The sequence below is a fragment of the Ambystoma mexicanum genome, chromosome 2p (assembly GCF_040938575.1).
Source record: "Ambystoma mexicanum isolate Mex_15411 chromosome 2p, UKY_AmexF1_1, whole genome shotgun sequence".
In the NCBI taxonomy this organism is placed as follows: domain Eukaryota; kingdom Metazoa; phylum Chordata; class Amphibia; order Caudata; family Ambystomatidae; genus Ambystoma; species Ambystoma mexicanum.
Genome location: NC_090923.1, coordinates 153,807,142 through 153,834,735, shown reverse-complemented (window position 1 = coordinate 153,834,735; position 27,594 = coordinate 153,807,142). Strand labels below are relative to the sequence as shown.

The following is a 27,594-nucleotide window of genomic DNA, read 5'->3' as shown; positions in this document are numbered from 1 at the left end:
TCTCCACGACCACTAATCTGGGTTCAGATCTGCCCAAAGCACAGAAACTGCTCTCCTGAACATCCGTGAAGACCTGCTCTCCAACCTTGACTCCAACATTCCCTCTGTCCGCATCCTACTTGACCTCTCCTCTGCTTTCGACACAGTCAACCATACCACTCTGCTTAATTGTCTCCATGACAACCTGGGTATTACCGTTCAGGCTCTGGCCTGGATGACCTCTTTTCTCTCTGATCGTCCCTCCCAGGTACAACTTGGGTCCTTCCTATCTTCTATCTCCCTCTCCACATGTGGTTTTCCCCAGGGGACTAACCTCTCGCCCTGGCTTTTCAACCAATACCTGGCAACTCTCGCATACTGCATTTCCATCTTCTGCTCAAATTTCCAGTGCTATGCTGATGATGACACCCAACTCATTTTCAGGCTTCCTTCGGCCACCTCCTCTCCTTCCCTCATCTCTGACTGTTTCATCGCCATTCAAAATTGGTGTGCCGCCAACGATCTATGTTTAAATGCCAACAAGACTGAGATCCTCCTCATCGGTAGACCGTCTCCATCCTTTCCCCTCACTCTTTGGCTGGCCCTCCTTGGCCCTCCTCCTGCCCATACCTGCGAAGCTAAGAACCTCGGGATCATCTTTGACTCTACACTTTCCTTCTCCCCACACATCTCTGATGTCTCTAAAAAGTCAAACTTCTTACTGCACCTCCTTAGAGGTACGCTTCCTTTCCTCACCTTCCCTCAGAAGCTCACTGTCTCCCAAGCTCTGGTTCTCTCTAGGTCGGACTACTGTAACAGCCTCTTTCTAAATCTACCTGCCTCCACTCTCCGCCCTTTACAACTAATCCAGAACAGGACTGCGAGACTTGTCCTTGGCCTCAAGCCCTGGGATCGTACCTCTCCAGCTCTGGAATCCCTTCATTGGCTCCCAGTGGATGCAAGGATTACAATTAAAAACCCTTTGCATTGTACACAAGGCTTTCTGGGGCCTGGGTCCAAAATACCTTCAACTATCCCTCCGTAAATACCTTCCCTCTCGAGCCCGTCGCTCCTGTACCTCTAACTCCCTCAGGGTCAGTCGTTTTTCAAAGAAACGAGCTGGAGGTACATCTCGGTCTTCGGCTGAGGCCTCCCTTTGGAATTGTCTCCCTGCCACTTTGAAACTTGAGGAGAACCTTCTACGGTTCCGGAAGCTGCTCAAGACCTTCCTCTTCGCTTCTGCCTTTGCCCCGCTTCTCCCCTGCTGATCTGCCTTCTCCCTCGGCACTGTGCACCTGGCCACCCTCTGTCCTTCCGGCCCAGGTACCTGCTCACCCTGCCAACCTCCTGCACTGCCTCGGGCCACCCCTTGCACTAGGGCCTGTATCTGTACCCATACAATTCCCCATCCACTTCTCTTCTGCACTTATCAGATACACCCTTTCTGACTAACCTTGCACCTTTGCCTCTTACAGGCTGCACTACCACCGCTAACACCCTATTTAATTATTTATTTACTTACTATTTATTTTGTTCTCTCTTATGCTCTGCACTTCCCACCCTTTTTTTTCCTTCCCCATGCACTTTCCCCCTTTTCCCTTCCCCATGCACTTGCACGTTCTCAGTGTCACTGGGCCTAGTAAGATCGTTGTTTTTTTGCTTCTCCCCTGCTTCCCTCACTTCGACCGATCGCGCTGTGGATCACCTGTGTACGAGTATGATATATCAGAAAGAATTTTTTTCTCCATATATAGACATGTACAAGCATTATTTTGGGACAGTAAAATCTGGGAAAGACCTGGTTAACACAAACGTTCCAAGTGAGTAATAACAACTCTCCTCATTTGCTCTGCCCTATTATTGTCATACTTTTGATGGCTACAGGCCCAGGATAACCTGTTAAAAATAAATAGTGGCATATCTTACTTATCAAAGCCCGAAGATGTCTAGCTCCAGTGAAGAGGGAAGTCCTCAGGTGAGCCATAAAAGAATGAAGAAAGTGCTTTATCAGACCCTGGGAGACAGCCTGGGTCATAGCTCACAGCAGCTAGCAATCATGGAGGACTGGCTAAAGTTCTCCAGAGGAATGGAAGCACTTAGGGGAGGAAATGGACAAGGGAATGAAAAAGGGGGAAGAAAGGAAGCCAACAAGGCCAAGACCCCCCCCCCCGGGCTCGCCACTGAAAGGAAATGGCAAGTGAACAGCAACGAGACCAAAAAATAAAGAACGCAGATGGCGTGATGCAGCGTCTGAAAGCTCAGATGAATATGAAGAGGAAGATTGGGGGAGCCAATCAGCTGAAGAAGTAGAGAATATCCTCCGATGATGAGTAGAGCAATAGAGCTTCTAAGAAAAATAAATGAGAAGACAATGAGGAAGAGGCCGTGGACGGCTTTCACCCAGACGCCTTAATCCATCCACCTTCCTCGGAGTGGGAACCACTTGTAAAAATAGGCACTGTATATTAAAAAACAACTCAGGATACCCTTGGCAAATAAGCCAGAAATAAGTTAAGGGCGGAATGCCCGAGACCTCACCTGCCAGAAGGAGTAGCAGGAACCCCCGACATTGATGACCACATGGTCACATTCATGGGGAGATACATTAAGGACCTCAAAAAAGGTTTGGACAGGTCCTGGCGTTCCTACCAAGACAAGATGTTGGACATTAACAAAAACCCTGGAGATGACAGGGGAGGCCAAGGAGAAAAAAGAAGCCATAGATCCAACTATTCCATCTGGATGGCCCGTGAGAGCGATGTGCTTAATGTGCAACGCTAACAGCGCGATCATGCCAGAGAGAAAGAGGTTGATCTTGCTTAAAATCGACCCGAAACTCAGCTAGCTGGCCACACCAGAGGAAGACGCTGCCGAAGGGAAACTGTTTGGCGACGCTTTCATGAAAGAATTATTAAGATTTGCAAACTCTTATGCGGCAATCGATAAGGCCCAGGCATCCCTGAAAAGGGTATTTTGAAAACAGGTTTTCGGCCGGGCTGGAAGAGGGAGGGGCCACCCTACCAGCCACTATTCATACAACAGGTTCCACAATGACAGATATCAATGTAAACCAGATGAAAGGAAAGTCATCCCATTCTTTCCATCAAGAGGAAGAGGAAGAGGAAGGGGAGAGGTTGGAGACATACAGAAAGCCATCATTAAACTACCACAGGTGAGACTAAAGGCGTCAGATACACAGAATCCCGCAGTAGGGGGTGAGTGGCACAATGTTTAGAAAAATGGCGACTGATTTCATATAGATTGGCAAGCCAGACCAACTCAAGGGAGATGGCCAAATGCTCTAATAATGAGCATGAGAGACGAGGAATGATTAGACACAGAGATAAGAGGGCTAGCTCGCAAAGCAGCCATAGTTCAAACGGCAGATACGGAAAGGAGTTTCATAAGCAACATGTTCTTAGTGAGAGGACGGCACAAAATAAGACAGATTATAAATTTAAGAGAACTAAACAGTTTTGTGTTATACAGGCACTTCAAGATGGAGGGCTTACACCTCTTGAGAGCCATATTACAGCAAGGGGACTGGCTAGGCAGAATAGACCTCAAAGACACATACCTGACTTGCCCATTGCAGTAGAACAGCAAAGGTTTCTGAGATTCTGGTGGAAAGGTTAGATTTAGGAGTTTACATACCTACCCTTTGGGCTAGCGTCAGCCCTGTGGTGCTTCACGAAAGTGATGAAACTGGTGGTGACATTGACATGAGTGAAATGGTGTGGAGAATACAGAAGAGCAAGGACGTCATGAAAGCACAAAGTGAAGTGCACAGAGCCGTGCAATGCACAGAAGTCAATGAAGGGGATCTAGTAAAAATACGACTGCCCCACAAGGACACCACAACTGGCTCCAAGTATAGCCAAGCCATCGAAGTTACCCGGAAAAGCACAAATTATGTGCATACCAGCGATGGGAAGAGGTGAATCTAGAAAGGGTGGCCATATACAAGAAGAACACACTGACAACCCGCATATCTACAGGAGTAGGAAATGCCAATGAATTGTCAGAATCAACCGATGGTCTGCAGCAAGAAGTGTAGGAAGAGAGGGCTGAAGAGAACCAAAGTGGGAGCGTCATGATGAGCCCTGCACCCTCAGTGAGAAAGCAACACCAAGAAGCAACTCCAACCACCCATGGCTGAGGATAAACATCAGGCATGAACACTCCGACCCCCACAGCAGCGATTGGCCAGAATCGACCCCAACGAGAGAAGAGAAGACCAACCAAATGCACAGACTTTGTAATGGAGTAAAACAAAGCTGTTCTAATGAAAGGGGGGGGGGGAACTCATCCCGTGAGATGTTAAAGCCACGAAAGCCAGCGGGGCGGACTTCCAGGGCAACGGTGGTGCCCCAGCGCTCCTAGTGAGGTGGGCCCTGCGCTCCTCTTAGCAGCCATACATCCTTGTGCTGCACTGCTTCATCCCCAGAGCATAATTCCATACCCATATGAAGAGGTCTCGCGCAAGCTCTTGTAAATAGATTAAGACTCTTAGAGTGCTTCAGGTCAGTGCAGTGAAGTCCACTGCACTGACTTACCAATGACTCAAATGTGAGTATGTCATACATGCCAACCCTCCCGATTTAGGCGGGAGACTCCCGAATTTTCGTGAACAAATATTGCTATTTTTCACTTTCTCCCACCAGAGGTCGAAGTAGGGCAGGAGCGGTGCTCCTATACTTTTTATTTTTAAGTTTCACTGTTCCTATCCTTTTATTTTAAAAAGAAACCGTTCTGTAATGGTTTAGTTTTAAAATAAAAGTGTAGGAAGAAGTTGAAGGTTGCACTTCAGTGCACTGCACTTTACATTCCCCTCAAATAGCAGGTCTGTTTGTTTGGGGGTTGGATTGTTTGTGGGAGGGGGTGCAGCGATGGGGTTTGTGGAGAGCGGGGAGGGGGGCAGGCCAGCAGGGAACATAGTTCCGCTACTTCCTTTCGTACACTTCGACCACGGTCTCCCGCTTAACTTCTAGCCCCAATGCATCCCTAAGGGAAAATGTGCAACTCCGGATTTCTCTGGTGATATCTCCCGCCCAGGTAAGTTGGAATGTTGGCATGTCTGTATTGTCAAGTGCTCTGCATGTTACAAGGTGCGTACAATAAACACCTTAGAATCAGTTTAGCGTCCTGTGTTGACTGGGCTTCCAAAAGATCCAGTCGGTGTACTGGGTTTCAGTGTTTAAGCAGGACCAGCAATTCGACTCAGGGGTTAATTCAAGGTTTTTGAAATATGCAATGTCCCCTACTTCTGTCCCAAAAGCTGCCTCAGGACGTTCTCTAAGTTGATTCATCTACCGAGAACATTCCTTAAAATTAGCACAATCCTAAAGTAAAGAAAAGCACTAGAGAGGCTAGCCCATCAAACGGGAGTATAGGGAACTCACAGTTTTGGTCATTTTGAGAGTCTTCTACTGCCTTGGTCTTCTCTGCGTGTTGCTTCTGTGCACCGTCTTTACAATTGTTCACCACTTCCTAAGCAAGCTAAAAAAAAATGCCAAGTACACGATCTTCAATCATTGCTACACACCCATTTTCTTCCCCTTGCCTGCTGGGAATTGTAGTTTAGCCTTTCACTAAATCGGACCTAGCACAAAAAAAATGATAATAATTGCAACTATTTTCTGCGCATGCGTACTGCAGCGCCGAGGCGAATCTATCACCGGCTGTATGAGGACCGTTCCTGTCCGAAATGACACTGGGCGAGTGACTGGTCCACTGTGGCTTAAGTGAACCGCCGTTGTGACTTAATTTGCATGCCTTCTTATTATGGGTCTAATGTTATATTGTAAGTAGGGTAATATATTATGCGTTTTAATGTTATGATAGTAACTTTCATATTATATTGTTTTGTATTTATACTATTTCTTGAAGAAAAATACATAAAAATAATGCCCCGATATTATTTTTACCCTTTTTTATGGTGGAAAGTTTGAGAGTTTTTTTGTAGCAGGAGATACCACGGACCCTCAACACGTATTTCAACGGAGGGTTTGGCTTTCTGGAACTTCAAGATGGCCGCCGCGTTCGCAAATGACAGACCGGGCAGCTCGTTACTGCTTCAGATGTCTGTCTGGACGCTGGAGACTACGTCAGGTGTCGTGCGCCTCATTCTACTGCCGTGTTGCCGGGGAAGGAGAGGCTGGAGGTCGGAGAAGGGTGTGGGAAAGGGCCGCGTGTTCTCCCATAGCAGCAGGAGGCCGCGACGCAGCCATGTCCTACTGCCGGCAGGAAGGTGCGGACCCGGGAGAGGGTGGAGAGGGGTACAGAGGGCGCACGTCTCCTTGGGGGAGACGTTACAGGCAGGTGTAGAGTGGCGGAGATAGTGGTTATAGGGAACTGCAGGATGCCACCCCCCTCTTTCCCCAATATGTTCCTCGCAGAATTCACCTGTGCGCTAGGGTGGACCATGTTCCTGTGTTTCAAGGTTCATTTTGGGAGCAACATATTTTTGATCTCGTCTAGAAAAAAGAAGTCTTGGTGCTCTAATTATCCACAGACGCCTGCTGTACTTCCTCTGTGTCCCAAACGTCAATGGAGTGGGTTGTATGGGTAGTTGGCAGCCGATATGTGCAAGGTGGCATCTCTGAGCTTTTGGTGCTGTCTTGAGCTAGGGGCCAGCGCAAACAGCATTGGGGGCCCTCATGGATGATGATATTGTTACTCAACGAGAAACCCTAGGCGAAGTTGTTTGAATTAAAAGCGAAAGTTGCGAGCCACACTTAGGAATGTTTTTTGTTTTACTACTTTAATTCTGGGCTAAATGTAAACATGTTAGTGCTAACTCCAAAAGACCAACACACTAGGGTAGGGCGAGGAGCAATTGCAGCATTGTGGAAACCATTGCAGGTTTACTCGGCCTTATTAAGCGCCCTCAACAAAGGCCATTTGTTGGTTGCCATGGCAAGGGTTATGAATGGGGGAGAGTAATTGGGTAATAGGGTCCAGCATGGATGGTATGGGACCAATGGGGAATTCTTGAGAATGGAACAATGGGCCAAGCGAAGTAGGTCGGCGAAGGGTAAATCGCCATAGCGTAATGAGGTTCTCCAATGTATCTCATTGAGGGGTTTCCTGGAGGAAGCAAGGGCTAAGAGACACGTTCAACGAAGTATGTGAAGCTGACTGCGAGTGTGCACAGGGCACTGCTGAGCACATGTTCCCTTACAGTCTCAATGACAGATGAGCGCAACAGCCAAAGCACATTTTAAATGTGTATACTTTCTGTTATAAAAAAATGTATAGTGAATCCACTCCCACATGACATCTCTTACGTCAAAAGTTTCGTACCATAACCGCAGCCGCATGTTAAATACTTGCCTAATCTCATTCATGTTTTGGTGCTGAACCGTTTAAAAGAAATGCAGGCTCACCAGGTTTGCCCCTCGTTCTGTCCGTCCCGTTGAAAACCGATCTTTGCTTTAAACGTAACATTCGGCGTCAATCCATTTATACATTTGATGTTTTTTTTCTTCCATTCAGCCATCTTAAATTCAAAAGTTGTCCATTTAGATATTCCACTTGTCTATTAGTTCACACCATGTTTGAAACTATGTGGCTGTAGCTAAACGAATGCTCTCTCGGAATCCAAGCTACATTTTTATTTACACTTCAAGTTTTACAAATGTTTCCCATGGACACTTGCTCTCTCATTTGAAACACTTCATTGAAAACGTAATTTTCACTTGAAACCAACAGAGGGCGATCGTGTACTATTTATATGCCGGGGAAAGGCATGATGGACTTTTATTATACATACACAATTCCAGGAGACATCTTGCGTTTAAAATGTATTGAAAAGCAGCTACATTTCCACATGCTGACTTGATAATCGCCCTGTTTTGCAATTCACTCAATGTCCATTCTTTCATTCCGATACCGCTTTGAGATCTTTATGCATGCGGTAGCAACATTTAAAAAAAAAAAAAAAAAGTTTGCTTTTTTTATGTTGGGGCGTCGGATGTGTGGATTTTATTCTAGTATTTTTCTGGCTTAACCGCAAATTAAACAAAACCTCCAATAATAAATAATCACAATTACAAAATACAATACATAGATGATAAATACTAAAACCAACTAAAATTTCATCATTTGCCACAAACTAACTTCTAGTTCATTTATAGTTATCAACAATAGAACAAATACCACTGCATACTTTACCCTTCTGTTCTTTGCCTTCTGGGTTAGTTCAAACATCCAATCAAAGATCGACAGATTACAACTTCATATGTTACATCTATAGGAATAACACAGAGCTTCATTCCACGAATTTAATGATTACAACGTTATTTTCCATGCCATTGGTTAATGACACACAAACTAGGAACAATTTAAAATAGTCCATGAGCATCAACATTCTTTCAAAACGCCTCGTAAAGGTAAAAGGTTACCCAAATTTCTGTTATTGTGAGGTTCATTTGCTTTTATCTTAGATTTCTTTTCAATAAGTAGTACAATCTCTAAGATTACATGATAAATGGATTATTCCATCTCCCCCTGGCAAAGTAGTTTAGCTGCTGGACTTCTAGATCAAGCCTTTATCCTACTCCTCTCCACGAGGATAGAGGTTTCTCATAAAGGTACACTGCTTTATGTGCATTGTAGGGCACGTGTGTATGGAGCCGTAGGTTAACAGGCTATTTTACAGTAAGCCTGTACTCTTATCCCCCCCACACTTGGGTCCGATCATTTAAAAAATCTTATGTAAATAGCGTGCATTTGAAATCAATTTTAAAGTCCTGGTAAGTATATCCAGATGCAAGTAATTGTACATATGTAAACGTGGCCCATTATACCGGTGGATTTTAACCTTGATAAAAGGAAAAGTAGCTTGTGGAAAGAAGCCAGAAGTGTAGAATTGGCGGACTGACACATTCTACCGCAGTATAGCATATATAGCAAAATAACAAGGGCATTCAACGAAGGGAGCTGTAACTCTAACCCTATCATCACTGTTTGTGTACCATGTGATGGAGTTAGGGCCATAAGGAGCCGTCCAGCTGGCTCAACCACAAGGGGTGGACGAAAATACCAAAAATGTAGTGGCAAAAGAACAAGATGTCAATAGTGAATTACAATAGTTCCAGTGCAGGGCAATCAAACCTGAGCACTACCCAACCAGTTATCCTAGTGTTTTCCTATCCTGAGGGATCGTTGTATACCTTGTCGCACCCCAGGTGATTCCTTGAGACAGACATCGGTACTAGGAAGGGCATTGTTAGGAAAAACACCTGCCACACACTTCCGGCCGTAATCTCTCTGCACCTGCCTTCCATCCTGGACGGGACCTCCCAATTTCCTGTGCACCTGGTGCAGTCTTAATTGAATTGCCTGTTCCATATTGCCACCATCGCATAACATTATAACACTGGGAGATACTTAATAACTCTTGCAGGATTGCTGAACTACTCATGACCTGGACTATATAACCCACAACAAACTCCCACTCTCTGTGAGGAGAGTAGTTTAACGAAACAGGCTTCCACTGCCTCTCCCAACTTGCCTTGCTCTGGTTGTAAGACCATGTAAAATGGGGAATCGTTGAATCTAATCTTGGCATTGCAGACATGCACAAAATGATAGCCCTGCTCTAGAATCCTCAACGAGAAGTGGGCAACTTGCAGGGTAGCACGAGATAGCCCTTGCACAGTTAGTACTTTGTAATGCTAGTGGGGTTGATCGAAGACCAAAGGGGAGAACCAAAGTGCTCACTCCCACTGAGAACCTCAGGAATGTGTGGCCACAAGATTCTTTCGGGCGTGGAGATGGGCATTGATAAGATCCAGGGACAAGACCATCTCCAGTTGCCATCAAGTATGATTCGCTGCAGTGTCACCATCTTGAATCTTGCACAAATGTGTTCATCCTCTTGAGATCCAACACAAGTGTGTAGCCCTGTGATAGCTTGAGGACCAGGAACGCTCTGCAGTAGTGCGAGTGACCACTGGAGAGTGAGTAGACTGCACAAACTGCCTTCTACAGATCCAGAATCTCCTTATGCATAAAGTCTCTCTACTGGGTGCTGAGTGTTTGTAGGGCGAAGGGATGGTGAAATTAGCCGAACTCGTTAGCTTAGTCTCTTTGCACACTTTTCAATACCCAAAGATCTGTGACAAAGTTGTGCTAGATAACCTTGTTTTATGGAGTCTTCCACCCCACCTCGGGGGATTATTGGGGTCAGTCAGGAACGTGATTTTGTAGTAGAATGCTACAATTCTGTAGGTTTGCTAAAGACCTTCCTTTTCTCCTTTTCCTTCCCCTCCCACCTCCCCTGATAATACCTCCATTCTGCCCATTGACTGCAGTCTGGTCCCTTCTGAGTCCTACAGGACACCAATCCTTCCTCGCCTAGTCTACCACCAGACTCCCTTCCCCTGACTAGTTTGATGGGGTTTTCATCGCTACCAAACCAGATCCACTGCCGTACTCGCACTTAGTGTGTTGTCCTCACTCCACACTCTCCCTGCACTTAACCACCTGTCCTCCACTTAGCACTTGCCTAACCCTAGAGGCCCTCCTCCCTCCCCAGCACTTGATTTCCTCCACTCTGCCCTGCACTTCCCTTCCACCCTGACCGGCACTTGACACTCCCCTCCCACCTGCACTTCTTGTTACTGCACTTGCACGATCCGAGTGTCACACTTCCTAGTAGGAGCGTGTGGAGTTGGGCTTGCGTTGATGTATACAATGCAAGCCATAGAGTGCTAGCTGGGCTTGAACCCTATGTTCCCTCAGGGGTCCAGCAGTGACGGTTGGGACACACAGGATGGGAGATGATCACAGAAGGATGTATTTACCATAGCTCCCCCTACTTTTGTTCAGCCCTGTAACATAATGAAGCTCACACCTTTTATACTTGCCGGCTTCCATACTTCTTCCTGCTTACCTTTCTGGATTGTAGGCACTACAGAGCGTTACTGGTTTTTGTTCCCCTGTCTATTTCCCACACCCCCCTCTTTTGTCTCGTGGCGCCTTGAAACACCATTTGATGTGGAGGCGCTTTATAAATATGTAGAAAATACATGCATTAAATGGGTACTTGTGTAGCTATTTAGGTCACCTGTTCAATGAAAGTACAGATCACCACGCATTCCCTTTGCCTTCAGGGCTGTCCCCAGCCGCTTTTCTCTGCAAGTTTAAAGGGGCTAATGTGGAGAGAGTGCAGTAGTAATCCTCTCTTCCACTCTTGAGACGCTAAAGGCATGCGTGGTCGTACTAGGCAAGAATTGAAATATTCTTTTTAAATAATTGCAAACCAGGAGTAATTGAGATGATGGGTTCATTAAGCGAACTATATCCTATATCACTATATGTGATTTAAAAAAAATAAAAAGTTATGCAATTCCATTCCTAAAAAAAAAAGTAATGCATAACAGTATTGCTACTATGAAGCACTGCATTGTATCCATGTTTTACAGTAAAGTTCATGTGTCTAAATCTCAGTGTAAACTACATTTCATTTTGTTGGAAGAGTCTTCATATTGACAAGTGAACACTTTAGAAAATGTTCATGAACAGACGGCCAGATGCGTTTGATGGCAAACCTAGTACTGTAACCTGCTGGTTCCATATATCTGTGCAACTGGTGCTCAACCTTTGAGCTGAACCCATACATACATTCTATTTTATCACTCTGTTGCTTTATACAAGCTACACTGAAAGTGAGAAGGTGGCAAACTACAATATTCTGCCTGCTACTCCATCCCCTCTGCCTTCTCTTACTTGCTTTCATCTTGCATGTAATGTAACATAAAATGTCACTTGTTTAGCGCATGGTGCCATTGGTGTGCCTCAAAGTGCTGTTGGTGAACACCCTTGGAGGACCGAAGTATGAGGTATGAGAGGTTGGTCAGAGGTATCTAGAATGTGTGTGTGCACTGTAGCCAGTACAGGGCACCTAGGGGTGGCTAACTCCCTGTTAGTGGCCCATGTTGAGCTGGCTTGTGGATGGGTGCTGTGAAGGCTATCGGAGTATGCGAGTCAAGGCGACAATGTGTCCCGTTTGACAGAATTTGATTGTGGTACTTGGCTGCATTTCAGTGGCAGAGGTGATATGCAACATGAGATCCAAGTAAAAGGTGATGGCTGATGTGTATGGGTGGGTGGCCTTGCCTTAGGAGGTAATACGGCTATCTTCCATGCAGATGGAGTGCAATACCTACCTACCTGCGAGTCATGTTAGATGACTTGTTTTGGAGAAGAGTGCAGGTCCTTTCATGCTGGTGCATGGGAATCCTTTCTGTGTGTGCTTTGTACTTTCTGGGAGTTTCCTCCCGTCTCATTGATGCCCCTGCCTACCCGTATGAGGGTGAAGTTCATCCGAGAGGCCGGAAGAGCCAGGTTACATAGTGAGTACACAAAGCTCACTAGATGTTTACGCAAAGTAGTGACAAATTGTTCCATTCAGTCTGTACGTCTACAGATCTACTGTAATACCATAAACTTTAGTTGGCTCCTAGAGCCTGCTGTGCCCTATGATTATGATTGCATTATGTATTGGTACTTGGGGGAGAGAGCTGGGCAAACTGTTTTAAGAGCCCTTTTCAACATTCATTTATGTCCATTCATGCATCTCACATTTTAAATTTCAGTCTAATATAAAAGTTTAGATGAATGAATATCAACAAATATGTGAAAAAAGGCTCTGAAAACAGTACGAGACTGTGAACCGTGGTATTAATTATTATTATTATTATTATTAAATAATTAGGTAAAGTCCTGGCAGGAGATTATACCAGGCAGGAAGATTGAGAGACTGGGACACACACCCATTTATGTTTGAACTGTAAAATGCCTGATGACATCAAGAGGAGGGAGTCATCCCCTTGATCCTGTAAAAACAGGGGAACCGAGTCATTCCCCATGGTCCTGTGTAGAACATGAAAGGCCGGGAGAAGATGAACTACCTCTTGGTTGTGTGAATATTTGTGCCTCTGGTTTCCAGTGGTATGGAGGCAGTACACTGATCTGGACTGAGTTTTGAAACCTCCATGGCGACAAGGCAACCTCTTGTTTTTGTGAACATTTGTGCCTATGAAAACTAGAAGGGAGACAGGACCTTGGTGTTGAGTGGGAGTTGGGAAAACCAAGAGAGAAAACAACTTCCTTTTTTGTGAACATTTTGACAAAGGGAAGAAGCCCTTTCTTCTTCTACTTGTTGTAGAACCTTTTTGGTTTTTTTTTTTTTAAACTTTTATTTTTATTCAGCTTGGTAGCACAGGTACAGGTGAGCAACAACAGAGCATATAAAATCAAAACAACTTAAAACATCACAGACTCGTACAATAAGTCGAAAGACTCGTCTTGCGCACAAGGGAGGGTACATAGCAGGACAGTAAAACACCCAGTGGAGGGCAATTCAAGAGACAACTGGAGAGTAACGAGAAGAGGTGGCTGGGGATGTAGGACCTGCGTCGGTGTCGGGGGTGGGGGGACATAAATGAGCGGAACTTCAACCAGATGTCTCTGGGTCTAGAGCAGGCGGGCTGTTGTACCGCCCATGATTCCTCTGTGTCGGAGGCCCACGTAACTGCTCTGAGCCACTGTGCGTGAGTAGGGGCGGTAGGCCGAAGCCAGCAAAGTAGTATAGCACGCACAGCCGGAAGCATACAGAGGCCAGCCAGTTTCCTAGAATCCCGTTGAAGCTCGGGAAAGTCGTGGAATAAGCATTTCATTGGGGTTGGGGAGATAGGGTGATCCAGAATAGACGAGATTGTGGAGCAAACTGCGCTCCAGAATTGGGTGAGGCGGGGGCATGACCAGATCATGTGGATATAGTCGGCGTCATCATAGCCACATCTAGGGCATCTGGGGGAGGAGTTGTTAGAAATACGGTGTAGCCTGGTCGGGGTGTAGTGGTATCTGCGGAGTAATTTAAATTGAATTAACTTGAATCGGGAGTTGAGGGAGACCCGCTGGATACGTGAGCACATATGGGACCAACGATCGTCGGTCATTTCCAATCCGAGGTCAGACTCCCAAACGCGCTTTAATTTAGAAAATGAAGGGGCGATCTGGATTGGATCAAGGTGTATAGTCTGGAAATTTTGCCCCTCACAGGGAAAGGTGAGGACAGTTCAGTGATCGCCAGCTCATCAGGTGGCAATGCTGGGAAGCATGTGTACTTATGTTTGAGGACTCTACGGAGGGATGAGTATTGAAGCCATACAGAAGGCCTCTGTCTGAGGGACGGTGGGAGGTCAGGCCATTCTATGAAATTACCACCTTCGAATATGTCTCGGAGCAATTCAAATCCCGCCTCAGCCCATGTGCGAACAACCGATGGGGGGACCTGTGGGATCCCCGGGACAAAGTTCCAGATCGGGAAGTTGCCATGGAAGGGATGGGTGATGCCCAATATTTGCCACGTTTTGGATAAAGCCAGGGATGTGCATCTCACCGGATCTAGTGAGCCCGATTCCATTGGCATGGGTGTGATCACCAGTGATCGGATGTCGCGGTCACTAACCGATAACTTTTCTAGTCTGACATGGGGAGGGGGGTCAGATATATTGAACCAATGCGCAATGTGTTGAAGTTGAGCCGCCAGCCAGTACTTGAGGAAGTCAGGTGCGCCAAAGCCACCCACTTCCATCGGGGAGGCAAGGGTCTTGAATTTAAAGCGGACTGCCCCCGAGTGCCAAAGGAAAGTATTGAGGGTTCGTGTCAGTGCCTGAAAAAACTCGACTCCCGGCCACTGCGGGATATTAGCGAATTTATACAATAGCTGGGGGAGTACCACCATCTTCAGTATTCCTACCCTACCTGCCAGTGAAATCGGGAGTTTGTTCCAACCCTGAATTTTCAGCATAAGATTTGTGAGGTATACTTGATAATTCTCCTCGAAAACCCGATCAATGTGACGTGACACCTCTATACCTAAATAGGTAAACTTAGATTGGGCCCAAGTGAATCCCAGGGTATCGGGAGGGGGGGGAGTGTGCTGGGAGTGAGCGGGAAAAGAGTTGATTTAGCGCAGTTCACCGTCAGGCCAGAGATACGGCCAAAGAGAACAATATCCTCTAGTATTGGGGCCAGATTGATTTCAGGGGAGCGAATGAAGAGGAGAGCATCATCAGCATATAGGGAGACTATATCGGAGAAACCGGTGGTGCGTAGGCCTCTATGAGAATGAAATTGGCGAAGCATATCCGCGAACGGCTCCATTGCCACAGCAAAGATTAATGGAGAGAGGGGACAGCCTTGTCTAGTACCCCTAGCTATTTGGAAGAGGGTGGAGCACCGGTCCTCGGTGCGGACTCTGGCAACAGGATTTGAATATAGTAGCCTGACCCAGGAAAGAAAAGTGGGGCCGAATTTGCATTTGTTGAGTACCCGCCAGAGATACCTCCATGAGACTGAATCAAAAGCTTTTTGCATATCAAGCGTGGCGGCCACTGCGTGGACATCAGAGCTCACTCTGCTTATAATATTGAAAAGGCGCCTCAAGTTCAAGGAGGTAGAGCGTCCCGGAATAAACCCCGCCTGATCTGGATGAATAATATGCGGCATGAAGGGAACCAGTCGTAAAGCAAGTAACTTTGCATAAATCTTGACGTCACAATTCATTAATGAGAGTGGGCGGTAAGAGCCGCATTGAGTGGGGGATTTACCAGGTTTTAGCAGGACGGTTATGGTGGCTTCGCGGAGCGTGGGAGGGAACTGACCCACCTCCACCGATTCCTCCCAAAGTGCAACCAGACGAGGGAGTAAAAGAGATTTGAACCGCTTATAGAACTCGACGGGTATACCGTCCGATCCCGGGGATTTGCCTGATGAGAGGGAGTCTATGGCCTCCGAGAATTCCAAGGAGGTAAATGGGCTCTCAAGGGCTCCGATGGTATCGGGGGAGAGAGCCGATAGGGGAAGCTTGTCAAGAAAGATGTCGATCTCTGATATAGTGGCATTGTCCGCGTTAGCATACAAGGATTGATAGAAGGAGAGGAATTCGGAATTGATATCCCCAGGGGAGGTGGCCAGAGAACCATCAGGCCTCTCAACTCCAGGAATGGGTGGGGCACCAAACTCACGGCGGAGAAGCCTAGCCAGGAGACGGGATGGGCGTTCACCCTCACCATATTTCCTCGCTAGCCCAGGGTTATCGAGAAATCTCTGCTCCCGGTCCGCAAGTGCGCGGAAGGTATGTAGCTCCGTGCCGATCAACGCCAGGGTCTCAGGAGTTTGATTTAGTGTATATTGGGTTTCCAACTCGGATAGGGTGGCTTCACTCTCGGCTATCTCCCTACGGATGGTTCTAAGGATGCCATTTTCCTTAGAGAGAGCAATGCCTCTGATGTAGGCCTTGAAAGCCTCCCAGAGGGTGGCCTGTGATGAGACGGAGTCGGTATTGGTCTCAAAGAACTCCTCGATCGCTGACTCCAACTCTGAACTGAAGACCGGGGCGAGGAGGGAGAGTGGTTTCATCCTCCAGTGCCTAGTATGGTCGTGATCCGGGCCCCAGCACAGGGTGATAGTCACTGGTGAGTGATCGGAAAGAGTCCTGGGGAGGATCGTCAAGCCCGAGACACTCCTTATGAGTATATCAGACACTAACCATCTATCAATCCGGGAGAAGGAATCATGCACTGAGGAATAAAAGGAGTAGGCGCGGGAGTCGGGGTAAAGGAGCCTCCATGCATCGAACAGGGCCAGGCGAGGAAGTGAAGAGAGTGTAGTATATGCAGCCCTAGTGAGTTGACGGGGACGAGAGCCAGATCTATCGAGATCCACATCAAATATTGTGTTAAAATCGCCTCCCCAGAGAATCGGTACCAACGGGAAGCCATCTAGGAGAGACGTAAGGTGTGTATAAAATTCAGGATCGTCGATATTGGGACCGTAGATATTTAGCAGGACCACTTCCCTATTCTGTAAGGTGCCATGGAGTAAGACGTATCTGCCCAGGGGGTCTATTGTCGTGGCTATGGGGTTGAATCTAATGCTCTTGTGAATAAGGGTCATAACCCCCCGGCTTTGTGTAGAGTAGGAGGTATAGTATCTCTGTGGTCCCCATGCTTTAGCAAACCTTTCACAATACTCAGTAACCGCATGTGTCTCCTGAAGAAACAGGATCTTAGTTCCATGCCGTTCAGCCTGAAGCTGTAGTAGTCTCATTTTCTTGTAGTTACCCAGCCCCCGCACGTTCCAACTCATGAATGTCAGGGTTTCTTCACTCGACACTCCCACAGTAGACATAGAGGAATACAGGTGGATGGAACAGCGCCCCCCCATAATCGGTCCCTATTGTAGTCAGATCTGTGACGGCATTGAGACCATGGTGCTCTGAACTCTACCTTCTCTGCAATTACCAAGCCTTTTTTTAACGTAAACTCCCCTACCACTCACCCCCTCCCACACCCCTCCCCCAATCAGAGGGATGAACACCCCATATCCAACCAACCAAATCCAAAACAATGGCATCAACGCCTGGGGGGCCTGTAAGTCGGCCTGGCGGCGGTGCTCCTTACCATTAGGCAATTTTAGGATAAACTCAATGCCTGACAATGATAGCAAGTCTCATCCGGGGATGGTCCTGCGGGGGGGAGAGGGTAGGCATGACCAACTATAATGAACCAATGTAACGAGATTATAAGGAGTAACCATCTGATCAACTTGATCGAGGTGATGTATGTGTTCAGTCACAAACATTAGGAACGAGGGATTACCACAGAGTTCCTGGACAATTGAAAGGGCAAAGGATGTATGTGGTGAATAACCAGGACGCATCGACGGAGAGGAGTCAGTGCCGTCAACTGCCCAACAGCTAGAACACACTGTATCATAACCCAACCCAGCAGTTGAATCGCATAGAGAGAAAACAAAGACATAAACATTCTCCATCCCAATGTGGACGGGATGGGCGGGCATCCCCCTCGGCCCATGCGCCTTCGTAGATGCCGCAACTGGGAATGACGGAATGTTACAAGTCTAACTGAGTTCTGGGCTAGGGCCCAATGGTATCGCCTCCACAATGAGAGCCTGTTGTGTTAGGCCAATGTCACAGTGTGTGGTCCAATGTAACAAAATATAAAGCAATGACAGAGTGTTGCGAGTACAGTTCAGCCGGGGAAGTGTTCATCTATGAACTTAGAGGCCTCCTCCGGTAGCGTGAAGAAGTATACTTGGTTTGCATGTTCGATTCTCAGTTTGGCGGGATATAGCATAGCATATTTGACCTGGAACTCGCGCAGTCTTCTCTTCACCGCCAGGAAGGACTTACGCTCACGCTGGACCGCCATCGAGAAGTCCGGATATAGGTGGATTCTGGCTGCGCCCAACAAAAGGTCTCCCTTGATTCTCGCCGCCCTGAGGAGGGCATCTCGGTCGCGAAAATTTAGGACTCTGGCTATGATGGGGCGAGGAGGAGCGCCAGGCCTGGGCTTCGCTGTAAGTGCACGGTGGGCTCTCTCGATTGCAAATTGTGAGGAGAGTTTTGGGGAATCAAGGAGTCGGAGTAGCATGCTCTCCACGTAGTCCTCCATGGGTTCTTGTATGCCATCCTCCGGAACCCCGATTATGCGGAGATTGTTGCGCCTCGAGCGAGACTCGAGATCCTCGTTCTTCTTCTCCACCTCTGTCACGCGGGTGGATAGCGTGGAGATCTCCGCCCGGAGGGAGCCCAGACCGTCCTCAGCGGTGCTCACCCGCGATTCGATCTCGGTCACACGACCATCTGTCCTCTCCATATGTGCCTTAATGGAGGATATCGTACCATTCATGTCATCTAATTTGCTGTGGATTGTGGTGAACCCCTCACGGATGTATTCCATCATTTTCTGAGATTCGGATGGTTCCGGTTCATGTGAAGTGGATGGTTCTTGTGCAGGTGTCTCCGCACCAGATCCCCCTGGAGGTTTCGTAAACATATTGATGGAGGATTGTTTTTTCCCCGTCCGTGTCGACATGATGCCGGCTCGAGGTGAGCTCAAAACCGGTGGGCCAGAACGGGGGGGTGAGTTGGGCGCCAAGGGAGGGCACCCGGACCGACCCGACCCGGGCCGCGTGTGCGTGGGGCCGCAGCCGACCAGCAACACGAGCAGGGGTGACTCAAATCCAGATGGGGGGGGACCAATCTATGCTGGAGTGCGGGTTCTGGGTCAGGAGGGCCTCCCAGGACAGCTAATATGTGTAGTAGCGGATGAACCCCAAGTAGACCTCAGAGATCCTGTAGAGGCCAGGGCTAAGGAGACAATGACTAATGGGAGAAACAGGAGAAGTCACTGGTTGCCGCTGCGATGAGGCGGGACAGGGGTATACCACCGTGTGCGGCTGCAAGGCGGTCAGCACTCTGGAAGACAAGGGCCAACAAGAGGAGTAAGTCCCGGATCAATGGTGCATCAGTACTGGAGAATCGGGGGGGTCAGAGCGTACCTCGGCACAGTAAAATGACCTGACAATAGGTAACAGGGAAGGGGCAGGTGCCTCAGACTGTCCCCGGGCCAATTTATAAAGCAGATAGGGTGATGGGCCCGGGGCGTAGCATGGCCGGGGAAGGGGTCCGCCGGGGGGCAAGCTCCGGAGCGGCAGGGCGCCAGCCCTTAGGGTACCAGGATAAAAGAGGAATGGAGTTGCCGCCACCAGACAGGGCCAAGCGTAGCGTCCGGAATCATGGGAAGGGATCCAGCGTAGGTAATGAAATGCTGCAGGGCCCAACGTGCTTCAGGGACGCCCTCACGTCGCCCAAGGCCGCTGGGAATATGGAGCTCCGGAGGGGTTGTCAGCGGGACGCGTGAAGCGGAGACCAAGGGACCGGGGGCAACTCACCGCCCGGAGTGGAGGCTCGGTCCAAGTCGGCACGCCGTCTAGGATGGGGCAGCGGAGCGAAACGCTCTCGAATCCCAGGAAGGTCCAGGGGACAAGCCGCAACGCCGATCAGCCACTCTCCCGTAAGGCAGGAGAGAGCGGTTGTGTAGGGCGGGAAGGATGCCCCTCCCCCACAGAAGGCCGCAAGCCACGGGACACGGCCGCGATCCTCCGGAACCCTGAACGGGGTCGGAGGAGGCACTCGCTCCCGCCTCACCCGCGGCGGTCCGCAGCTCCGCAGTAAAAGAGGTCCGGGGGACGGGATGTGACCAGTAGATGCCCAGTCGCAACAGCTCTCCCCTCCGTCGGTTGGTTGTTTAAATCGCCGAGGCAAAACAGGAGGATTTCTGCAAAAAAGGCGCCTCGCGGCTCGCAGCTGATCAGTAGGCGGCCATCTTCCTTGAGCGCAACAGCGCCCCCCCCACCTTTTTTGTTTTTAAAGCCCTGAATTTGTTTTCCCTTTTTTCTGCATATGAAGTTTGGAACAAAGACAAGACATTCCACAGATTAAAGGGAGTCATTCCTCTGCAGTAGGAGTCCCAGTTTCCCCTTTGTATATTAGTTTAAGTGCAAGGGTAGGAAATGGATGTTTTGGGCACATGCTGGTGGACAATTGTTTTGATCGATGTTCTGACAGTTTCCTTAGTTTTGTTTGAGGCAGGGAACCCGCTTTGTTATAGGGAAAGATGAGGTTTTGTTTGATTGTCCTTGTCCCATAAAAGTTCACATACACAAAGCATACCAACTTTGTGTCAGTCCTGCTTCTGACTCCTTAGATGCCGAACACTATGCAAGTCTATGCAAATAGTACCAGCATACTCGTCTTTAGCACTTAAGGGGTTAAAGTAGTTGCATTGTTTTGTTGCATTGTCCTCATAAAAATGATAATCTAGGCTCAGTGTTGTTCTTGGACACTTGATGGCAGTAGAGCGCTACATTCCGTAATCGTTTTGCCACGAATAAACTACGTGTGTCGAGTTGAAACACACAGGAATTTCAATGTCCCCCCTTCACTTCTTAAAACGAATTATGAAAATATCTGGAATATGTTCCATTGTGAAATTCCTTTATAAGGCTACGTCCTGTAGTATATTCGCGGTCTTTTTCCCTAACTTCATACACCGTTCAACAAACGACAAGCTCCCGAATTAGTCAAAAGCCAGTTTAGAACACAGCTGCTTCCCCGAGAGCCAATTATCAGGAACTTCCCTCACCATCTTGGAGCTAAATCAGGCCTCTGGAGACCTACTTAAAAGGAAATAACCTCAAATCGCGCAACCCTCTACTACGTTCACTCGCATTCACAGAACTGTTCCAATTTGCCTGCAATTTCTAGGCAACCTGATTTCTATAAACTGTCCTCATCTGCATGGGTCATCCCCCCCCCTTGTGGTGTTAGATCCACAAGTTCCATAATCCTTTCTTCATTTTCCTTATTTTAGTTCCCCATGTTCATTGTGTATGCAATTCTTATAGCCCTTTCACTTCTACCCTATCACAGAGGTGTGGTTTCTTAGCCGCATGAGCAGGACAAGTAGGTGTGGAAAATGGCTCTTGATGAATAGATGCTAATCGCGTATTTGGCCATAACATTTTTACTTGTGGCAGAATAATAAAATGTATATTTTTAAGATTCTGCAAGTCGGTATTAACATTTAGAAACGTCGACATTGTGCGATGAAATGTGACAATTGTACAAATTTCTACCGGTTTTGTGCAATGTAGAACATGGACCCCTATTCTTATGAGCATATGTTAAATTAATTGGTGCTACCATTACGGTGCACTAATCAAATTAGTGATAATAAATTGTGAAATTCTGGAGATTTTGAATCCAGTGGCAGTAGCCGTACATTACCAAAATGCTCTCTTGTATGTCATCTATGTATATTCCCAAGCAGGTATTTGCGTACAGAAATTCTATGCATTTCAGATTTGTCACCTTTTCCCTTGAACTTTTTGAAGCTGATGCAGCTTTATGAACGTACGTGAACTGTTTGTGCCAGGTTTTCTTTGAAGGTAAACCCTCTTTCCATTAGTGAGTTCTGGAGTAAGTTCATACGGGTTATCTCATTTAGAAACTATATGGGCCCAAGACCATCTGGCCTGGCTATTAAATACTATAATCTTATAAACGGGCCCCACCGGAAGTCTTTTGTGCCCTTAATGTATTGCGATTCTGAATTCCTGAGATCAATTTAGAAATGTAAACGTACACTTGGCTCTGACCCCCCTGTTCAACATGTAAGGCGAAGCAGAAATAAATTCGATCTGCTGCTTCGGTTTTGTTCTTGCATTTCAGATCCCTTTGGTTAACATAAAACTAATGCGCTTTTAATCAGAGAAATTCTATATTCAGGTTTCCCATAATGCTGCAATATGGCTACACATTTTTATATGTTCGTTTTACGCTCTAAACAAAGTAATTTAAAACATATGCAGTTTTCTATACTTATACATGAAGTCTTGTATTTTTTCTTAGCATTTCGTAAAATGCATAATAAAGACACTTCTTTACAGTTGCAAACCTAGATTATGTTAACTTCACTGTTTGGCCGGCTGCACTCTTCAGGAAGTGGATAGATGTGGCATAGTTCTTGTTGGATTCCCAGATTTTTACTCGTGCAATGGCTTCTATCAAAATGTCAGCAAGCAAAATGTGCAGTCGGACAGGTGTCCTTTTAATCAAGACAGCAAGCAAGAACCAGAAATCTCAACCAAATCTATGCACAATGCTTCTTTTGCTCTGCCAGGTAGGCCTTTATTTTTATTTCTTGTAAACCTCAATTTTACTATAACCTATCCAAGTGTACATCCCATCAGCCCCACTTTGCGGCTTCATTCATTGGGGCAGGTTGATTGGCCACCGCATGGCAGAACAAAGACAGCCAGCAGGGATCTGGAACCTTAAAAAGACCACTTATGAAAAGCTATTAAGCTAGCCCTTATTCCCTGTCTGGGGTGACTTACACAACGAAGATGATTTACTCACTGACTGAATCTTTATACAATCTCATACACTTTATGAGAAAGTGATTTATTTAGACAGTGATTTATTTTCAAACTGAGCCAGAGAGATTACATTTATTTCATATTACTAGGAGACCACCCGAGACCATTCTGAGTGGTCTAACATACATGTTTACTGGATCTTGTGATGTATTGTTTGGGGCAGGTGGCCCTTGGTAGCCACCTTTATCCCCTCCTGAGCCGCGCCCAGCATTTTGGCCACACCCCTTTGATGGAGCCAGCCCTGCCCCCAATTTTTTGATCCCACTTAAGGATGTAGATGTGTTGCTAGTGAGGAATGTGGTTGTCATTTTGTCAATTGTATTGGTGGTTGAGCCGTGCTGTACTGTAAGTACCTGTGGTTGTGCTTGAGGCATGCAAGTAGTATTCACTGTTGGCGGTGTGTTAAATTAGAATCAGGTGATGGATGACTCATTGTGGTTTGAAAAGTAATCATTTTATTTTGTGTCAAAACTCCTCCACGCACTTCTGGACCGTATGAATGTCAGAATGTCGTACAACGTAGTCGGTCTGCCGTCTAGAAAAGCTAAACTGATCCTGGTTCCTACCATTGAAAAGGGAAACGCCTCCTATGAACACAATATATCTCGAGGGCCTTCTGCCCAAATGACGAGCTCTCTGCTTGTTTTTGACCCCTACTGTACGGTCGCTGGATTAGACAAGGCTGCTCGCTCTTGGCAAGGGTCCCCTTTGATCACCAGCGAATGGCTCTAGGGATATTACCTATTTTGCAGATTGGTAATAAAGTTTGTTAACCCATCTCAGGGCTTCCTGTTCGATGTACAAAATAATATGCAACACCTGTCTTCTGGCCATCTACATAGTTAAAATCCGGTGTGCAAAGCGATTCCTTTCAATGTCTCTGTCTCAGCCTCTTCTGGCTCGGTTCAGAACCCTTTTGATGACTATCCCATTGGGTCTGGGGAGTCTCACTGCACGGGGGTCTCAGGTTACACAACCCCTCTTGGGATATTTGCTCCTTCAGCCTTTCTTGGGCTTCCAGCCCCACCTAGGCTCCTCAGTTGCTCAGTCCCTCTAGGGTCCTCCGGTCACTCTTCCGCTATTTTGCTCACTGCCCCTGTTGGATTATTTGCTTTCTCTATCCTTCTTTGGGTATAGCTGGGCCTTGCCGCCTACTTCCTGGGACACACTGCGTACCTGTTTTGCAGCAGCGTCTGTAGGGGAAAGAGTGACTCTTAGGCAGAGACAGCAGCGCTGTTGAGGCTTCTCCGTGTCGCTGCGCAGGCATCAGCGTTTCCCGCCAGTTCAGCCAAGGACTTTGGTGTCTGTTCCAGCAGGCACCGGTGGACCACTTACCGCAAGGTTGCGTCTCTTCTCTTGGCGGTGGGCACAAGCTTTTCCAATACTGGCAGCAACACTCAACTGGCTTCCTCGCTCCTCTCTACATCACGCCGTCTGCGTGGGACTCCTTCCTGGCCCTCCCTCAAAGGGGGAAAGGCGCCCCTACATGGCTGTGCAGGCTTCCGTCTCCCTCCCTCCCTCGACATTATCTGCCTGGGACAAAGGAGGATAACTCATCCTGGTTAAGGGATGCCATGTCCTCTAAGGTGGGGGTTAGGGGGGTCACCCCTTGAAGGATCCTGCTTGCCCTGTCCCCTAGGGGGAGTTCGCTAACTGACTAGCCTTCATAGTCCCAAAGGGGGTGGGATGGCCTCCCCTTGGGGAGAGGGGACGAGTTCCCTTGGTTCGTCACAGTGGGCATGAGTGCTTGGAAGGCATGGGTATGGGGGGTTCAGTGGAAGGAAACTTTAGATTGCATGGTAAGGAGGTATCATTGCTTGCTGGGCCGCATGTGGATCTATTGCAGCAGTATGGCACGCGAGTGACGTGTGCATATGTAATGTAGATGTTTGTGTAAATGCTAATGATGCAGCTGAATGCGCTGTTCGGTGTTAGGTTGGCGCGCGTCTGTGTAAGTTACACTGTTCTTGCCTGAAATGAAGGAGTACTTTGTCATCCCCCTTTATTGTAATTGTTTGGAACGTTCAGGGCCATTGACGGACCGAGGAATTGAGTGTATGTTGCTGTTGAACGTTGTGTGACTTCGTGCAGGTATCTTTGATCTGTGAAGGAATGACAGCTCATGAGTGAGCTGACTGAGGAAGGACGTATGGGTGGGTTATGGAAGGGGTTGAAATAGACTGTGACTGGGGTGTGTTCATTGCTTCTTTCTTCACAGCAAGTTGGGTCACCCAGTTCTGAGACCTGAACACTCCTCGGCCAGCTTCACGCATATCTTTAATAACGTGCAACAGTTTCGATCCATGGAGATTCTGAATGTCATGTGGTCGTTCTCTTTATCTGATAATGCTGGTCAAAACTGAGGCAAACCAGTCTTAAAGCAGACAACGCTGCAACAGTTAGGTGGTGAAGGAAGTTGAATAGAACTCCATGTTCTCAGTGTTGAATACTGCTCATCCATCTATATCGGAAGAAGCGCGTGCCTTATTCATAATCTAGAACTTGCAATGTTTGCACCAAGGACAGTAGATTGGGACGTGAAAGGTGCCGTTACCGCAAATAAAAGAATGAGCCCGCCATGTATAAACCTTTTACTAAGGTATAGTACAATCGTTATGGGCTAATATTTGCACACAGAGCTGATCACACCGTTTCTTGGACATATGGTTATGTGCCCTGTTTTCAGGGACGTCATGTGGGGGTCGCACCTGTGACCCCAGAGGTCTCCCTTGCTACCCCAATAAAATACATTAAAAAATCTTCATTTTTGAAGTGCCAGCTTTCTTGCTCAGGCATCTTAAAAAAACATGGGGCTCCAAAAGTTTAACACATCGAGCAGTGACCCAAAATAGGAAAGAATAGAAATAACAAATGTGTCTTTCTGGAATTGTATACAATAAAGGTTTGTTTCAGTTACACTTCAGGGGGCGAGTCACTGATTTAGTCTGGTCACCTCAGCCTTTCATTCTTGGAGGTTGCTAAATAAGTACCAACACAGGTTGGGTGATATTGTGTATTATATATTTGTTCTATATAAGGCGCTTAAGCGTAGGTTCTATATAATACATCATTATCGTTTGGCATTGAACGTCTGCTTGCATTCACAGTAATTTGGTAACATGGGCCTGTACACACTGATATTAACGATACATATGGTTATCCATTCTTGTATGAAATGTAAATCGCCTTATAGTGATATTGTAACCATATTTTCCATACTGTATTTAGGAACAATGCTATGTGATGCCACTTCCTGTTTTGTCAACGGGTGAAAGGTTGTGTTCACCACTTCCTAGGATGTCACTTTGGGGTGAGTCAAATGACATCACTTCCCTTGATGTCATCAGAGTTCAAGGGGTCGTGTGAGGTCTCTGCTACCCCCGGTATTTTGGTGGAATGACGCCCCTGCCTGTTTTTTTAAAGTCATGGGTAGATACTCTGATGATACAGTATACAGTCTTTATATCGAATAAGTTATAGTGAATGCTCATATCTTGAGTATTCTATAACGCAAACCTTTATAGCGAATGCATTTTGGAGTGGGGTAAAGGGTTAAATTTCTTCGGGAAATATTTGCGGTGGGTTTTTAGGGTTGGTAAATGGGGGGGAGGTTTGGCAGGGGAGACACCAAAAAAAGAAATGCTTTCACAATAAATGTTTTTATTATAAATTACTCGAGATATGTGCATTCACTAAATCGGATTTCGATATGAAGACATGTAACCTGATGATGCATTACAAAGAGGAAAAGAAATGCATTTTAACCAGTGGAGCGGCGAAGGAATCGTTAGCATGCAATGTTGCGCTTGTGATCGGTAGATGATTTCTAGAGGGTAATGCTAGGATCACTGGAACAAAAGAGGGGATTTTTGGTTTGGTAACATTATGCTGTTCAATTTGACTGAGAAATTAGCAAATGATGATATTCTGGTTCAGCAGCCAACTTTTTAAATTTCTTTCTTTTTTTTTGTTTTTTTGTTGGAAGACCGCAAGATTATTTTCTAGTATGGCTTTTCCCCTCAATGTGCCTTCCGTTCTGTACACATTTTCATGCACAAGATTTAATGATGCAAAGCATTAAGGTGGTGATTGGCTTGACCTGAATGCTTTTGAAAAAATAGGTGTAAAAGTGTCTGCCGCAACTAATAGCAGAATTTGTGAATCTATTCAGTAACGACTGGTGAATTGTTTTATTTGGAGGGCTGTAAATATTTCCTCCAAATATGACGGTGACCGTGCGTAGTTAGGGAACCCTGACCAACCGAGGCGGGTTGCCTGGTGTTTTCTCACCAGAGAATTCTTTTTAAATTTTGGGTTAAAATGGTGCATTTTGTACTGCACTACAAAGAAGACTCCTTGTACTAGGGATCTAGATTTTGAAACTTTTGCTGGGTCTCGATGACCAGCAACTCTGTCTTTTGAGTCCTTCAGGGCCAGTGAATTTTCAGCCATCCATATCCGTATGGCTTTGAATACTTTATTTACTCTATCCACGTCTTGGCTATAAGTCCCAGTTAGTTTGACGACTATCTGGGTGTCGTCCTCGTAATTTGCAAACCGGACGCCAGTGAGACCAGCAAGCTGCATAGGGGTTTAGAATACACATTAAAAAGCAATGGGGATTAACCTGATCGATTCTGCAAGTTGTGTTCTTAGTGAGTGGGCATTAACTTTAGCCACTGTAGCTGTCCTTGGTTCCAAAAATGACTTGAACGAATTTGCAGCCTGGGGGGTGCATTTCCCAACCTTGATCAATCTATTCACCAACAAAGCGTGGTCGACCAAGTC

The 27,594-nt window shown here is 46.8% G+C and overlaps 2 protein-coding genes across 2 annotated transcripts in view; one reads left to right on the top strand and one right to left on the bottom strand.

Moving 5' to 3' along the window:
* TMEM43 (transmembrane protein 43) overlaps positions 1-5,537 on the bottom strand; it is a 239,491-nt gene extending 233,954 nt beyond the window's left edge. The window contains exon 1 of the mRNA XM_069643404.1: positions 5,382-5,537. Within this exon, the coding sequence (XP_069499505.1) occupies positions 5,382-5,393 (12 nt within the window). The 5' untranslated portion in view covers positions 5,394-5,537. The remainder of the gene's footprint in view (positions 1-5,381) is intronic.
* A 474-nt stretch (positions 5,538-6,011) lies between these two features.
* CHCHD4 (coiled-coil-helix-coiled-coil-helix domain containing 4) overlaps positions 6,012-27,594 on the top strand; it is a 139,975-nt gene continuing 118,392 nt past the window's right edge. Inside the window, exon 1 of the mRNA XM_069643403.1 lies at positions 6,012-6,229. Coding sequence (XP_069499504.1) covers positions 6,028-6,229 — 202 coding nt within the window. The 5' untranslated portion in view covers positions 6,012-6,027. The remainder of the gene's footprint in view (positions 6,230-27,594) is intronic.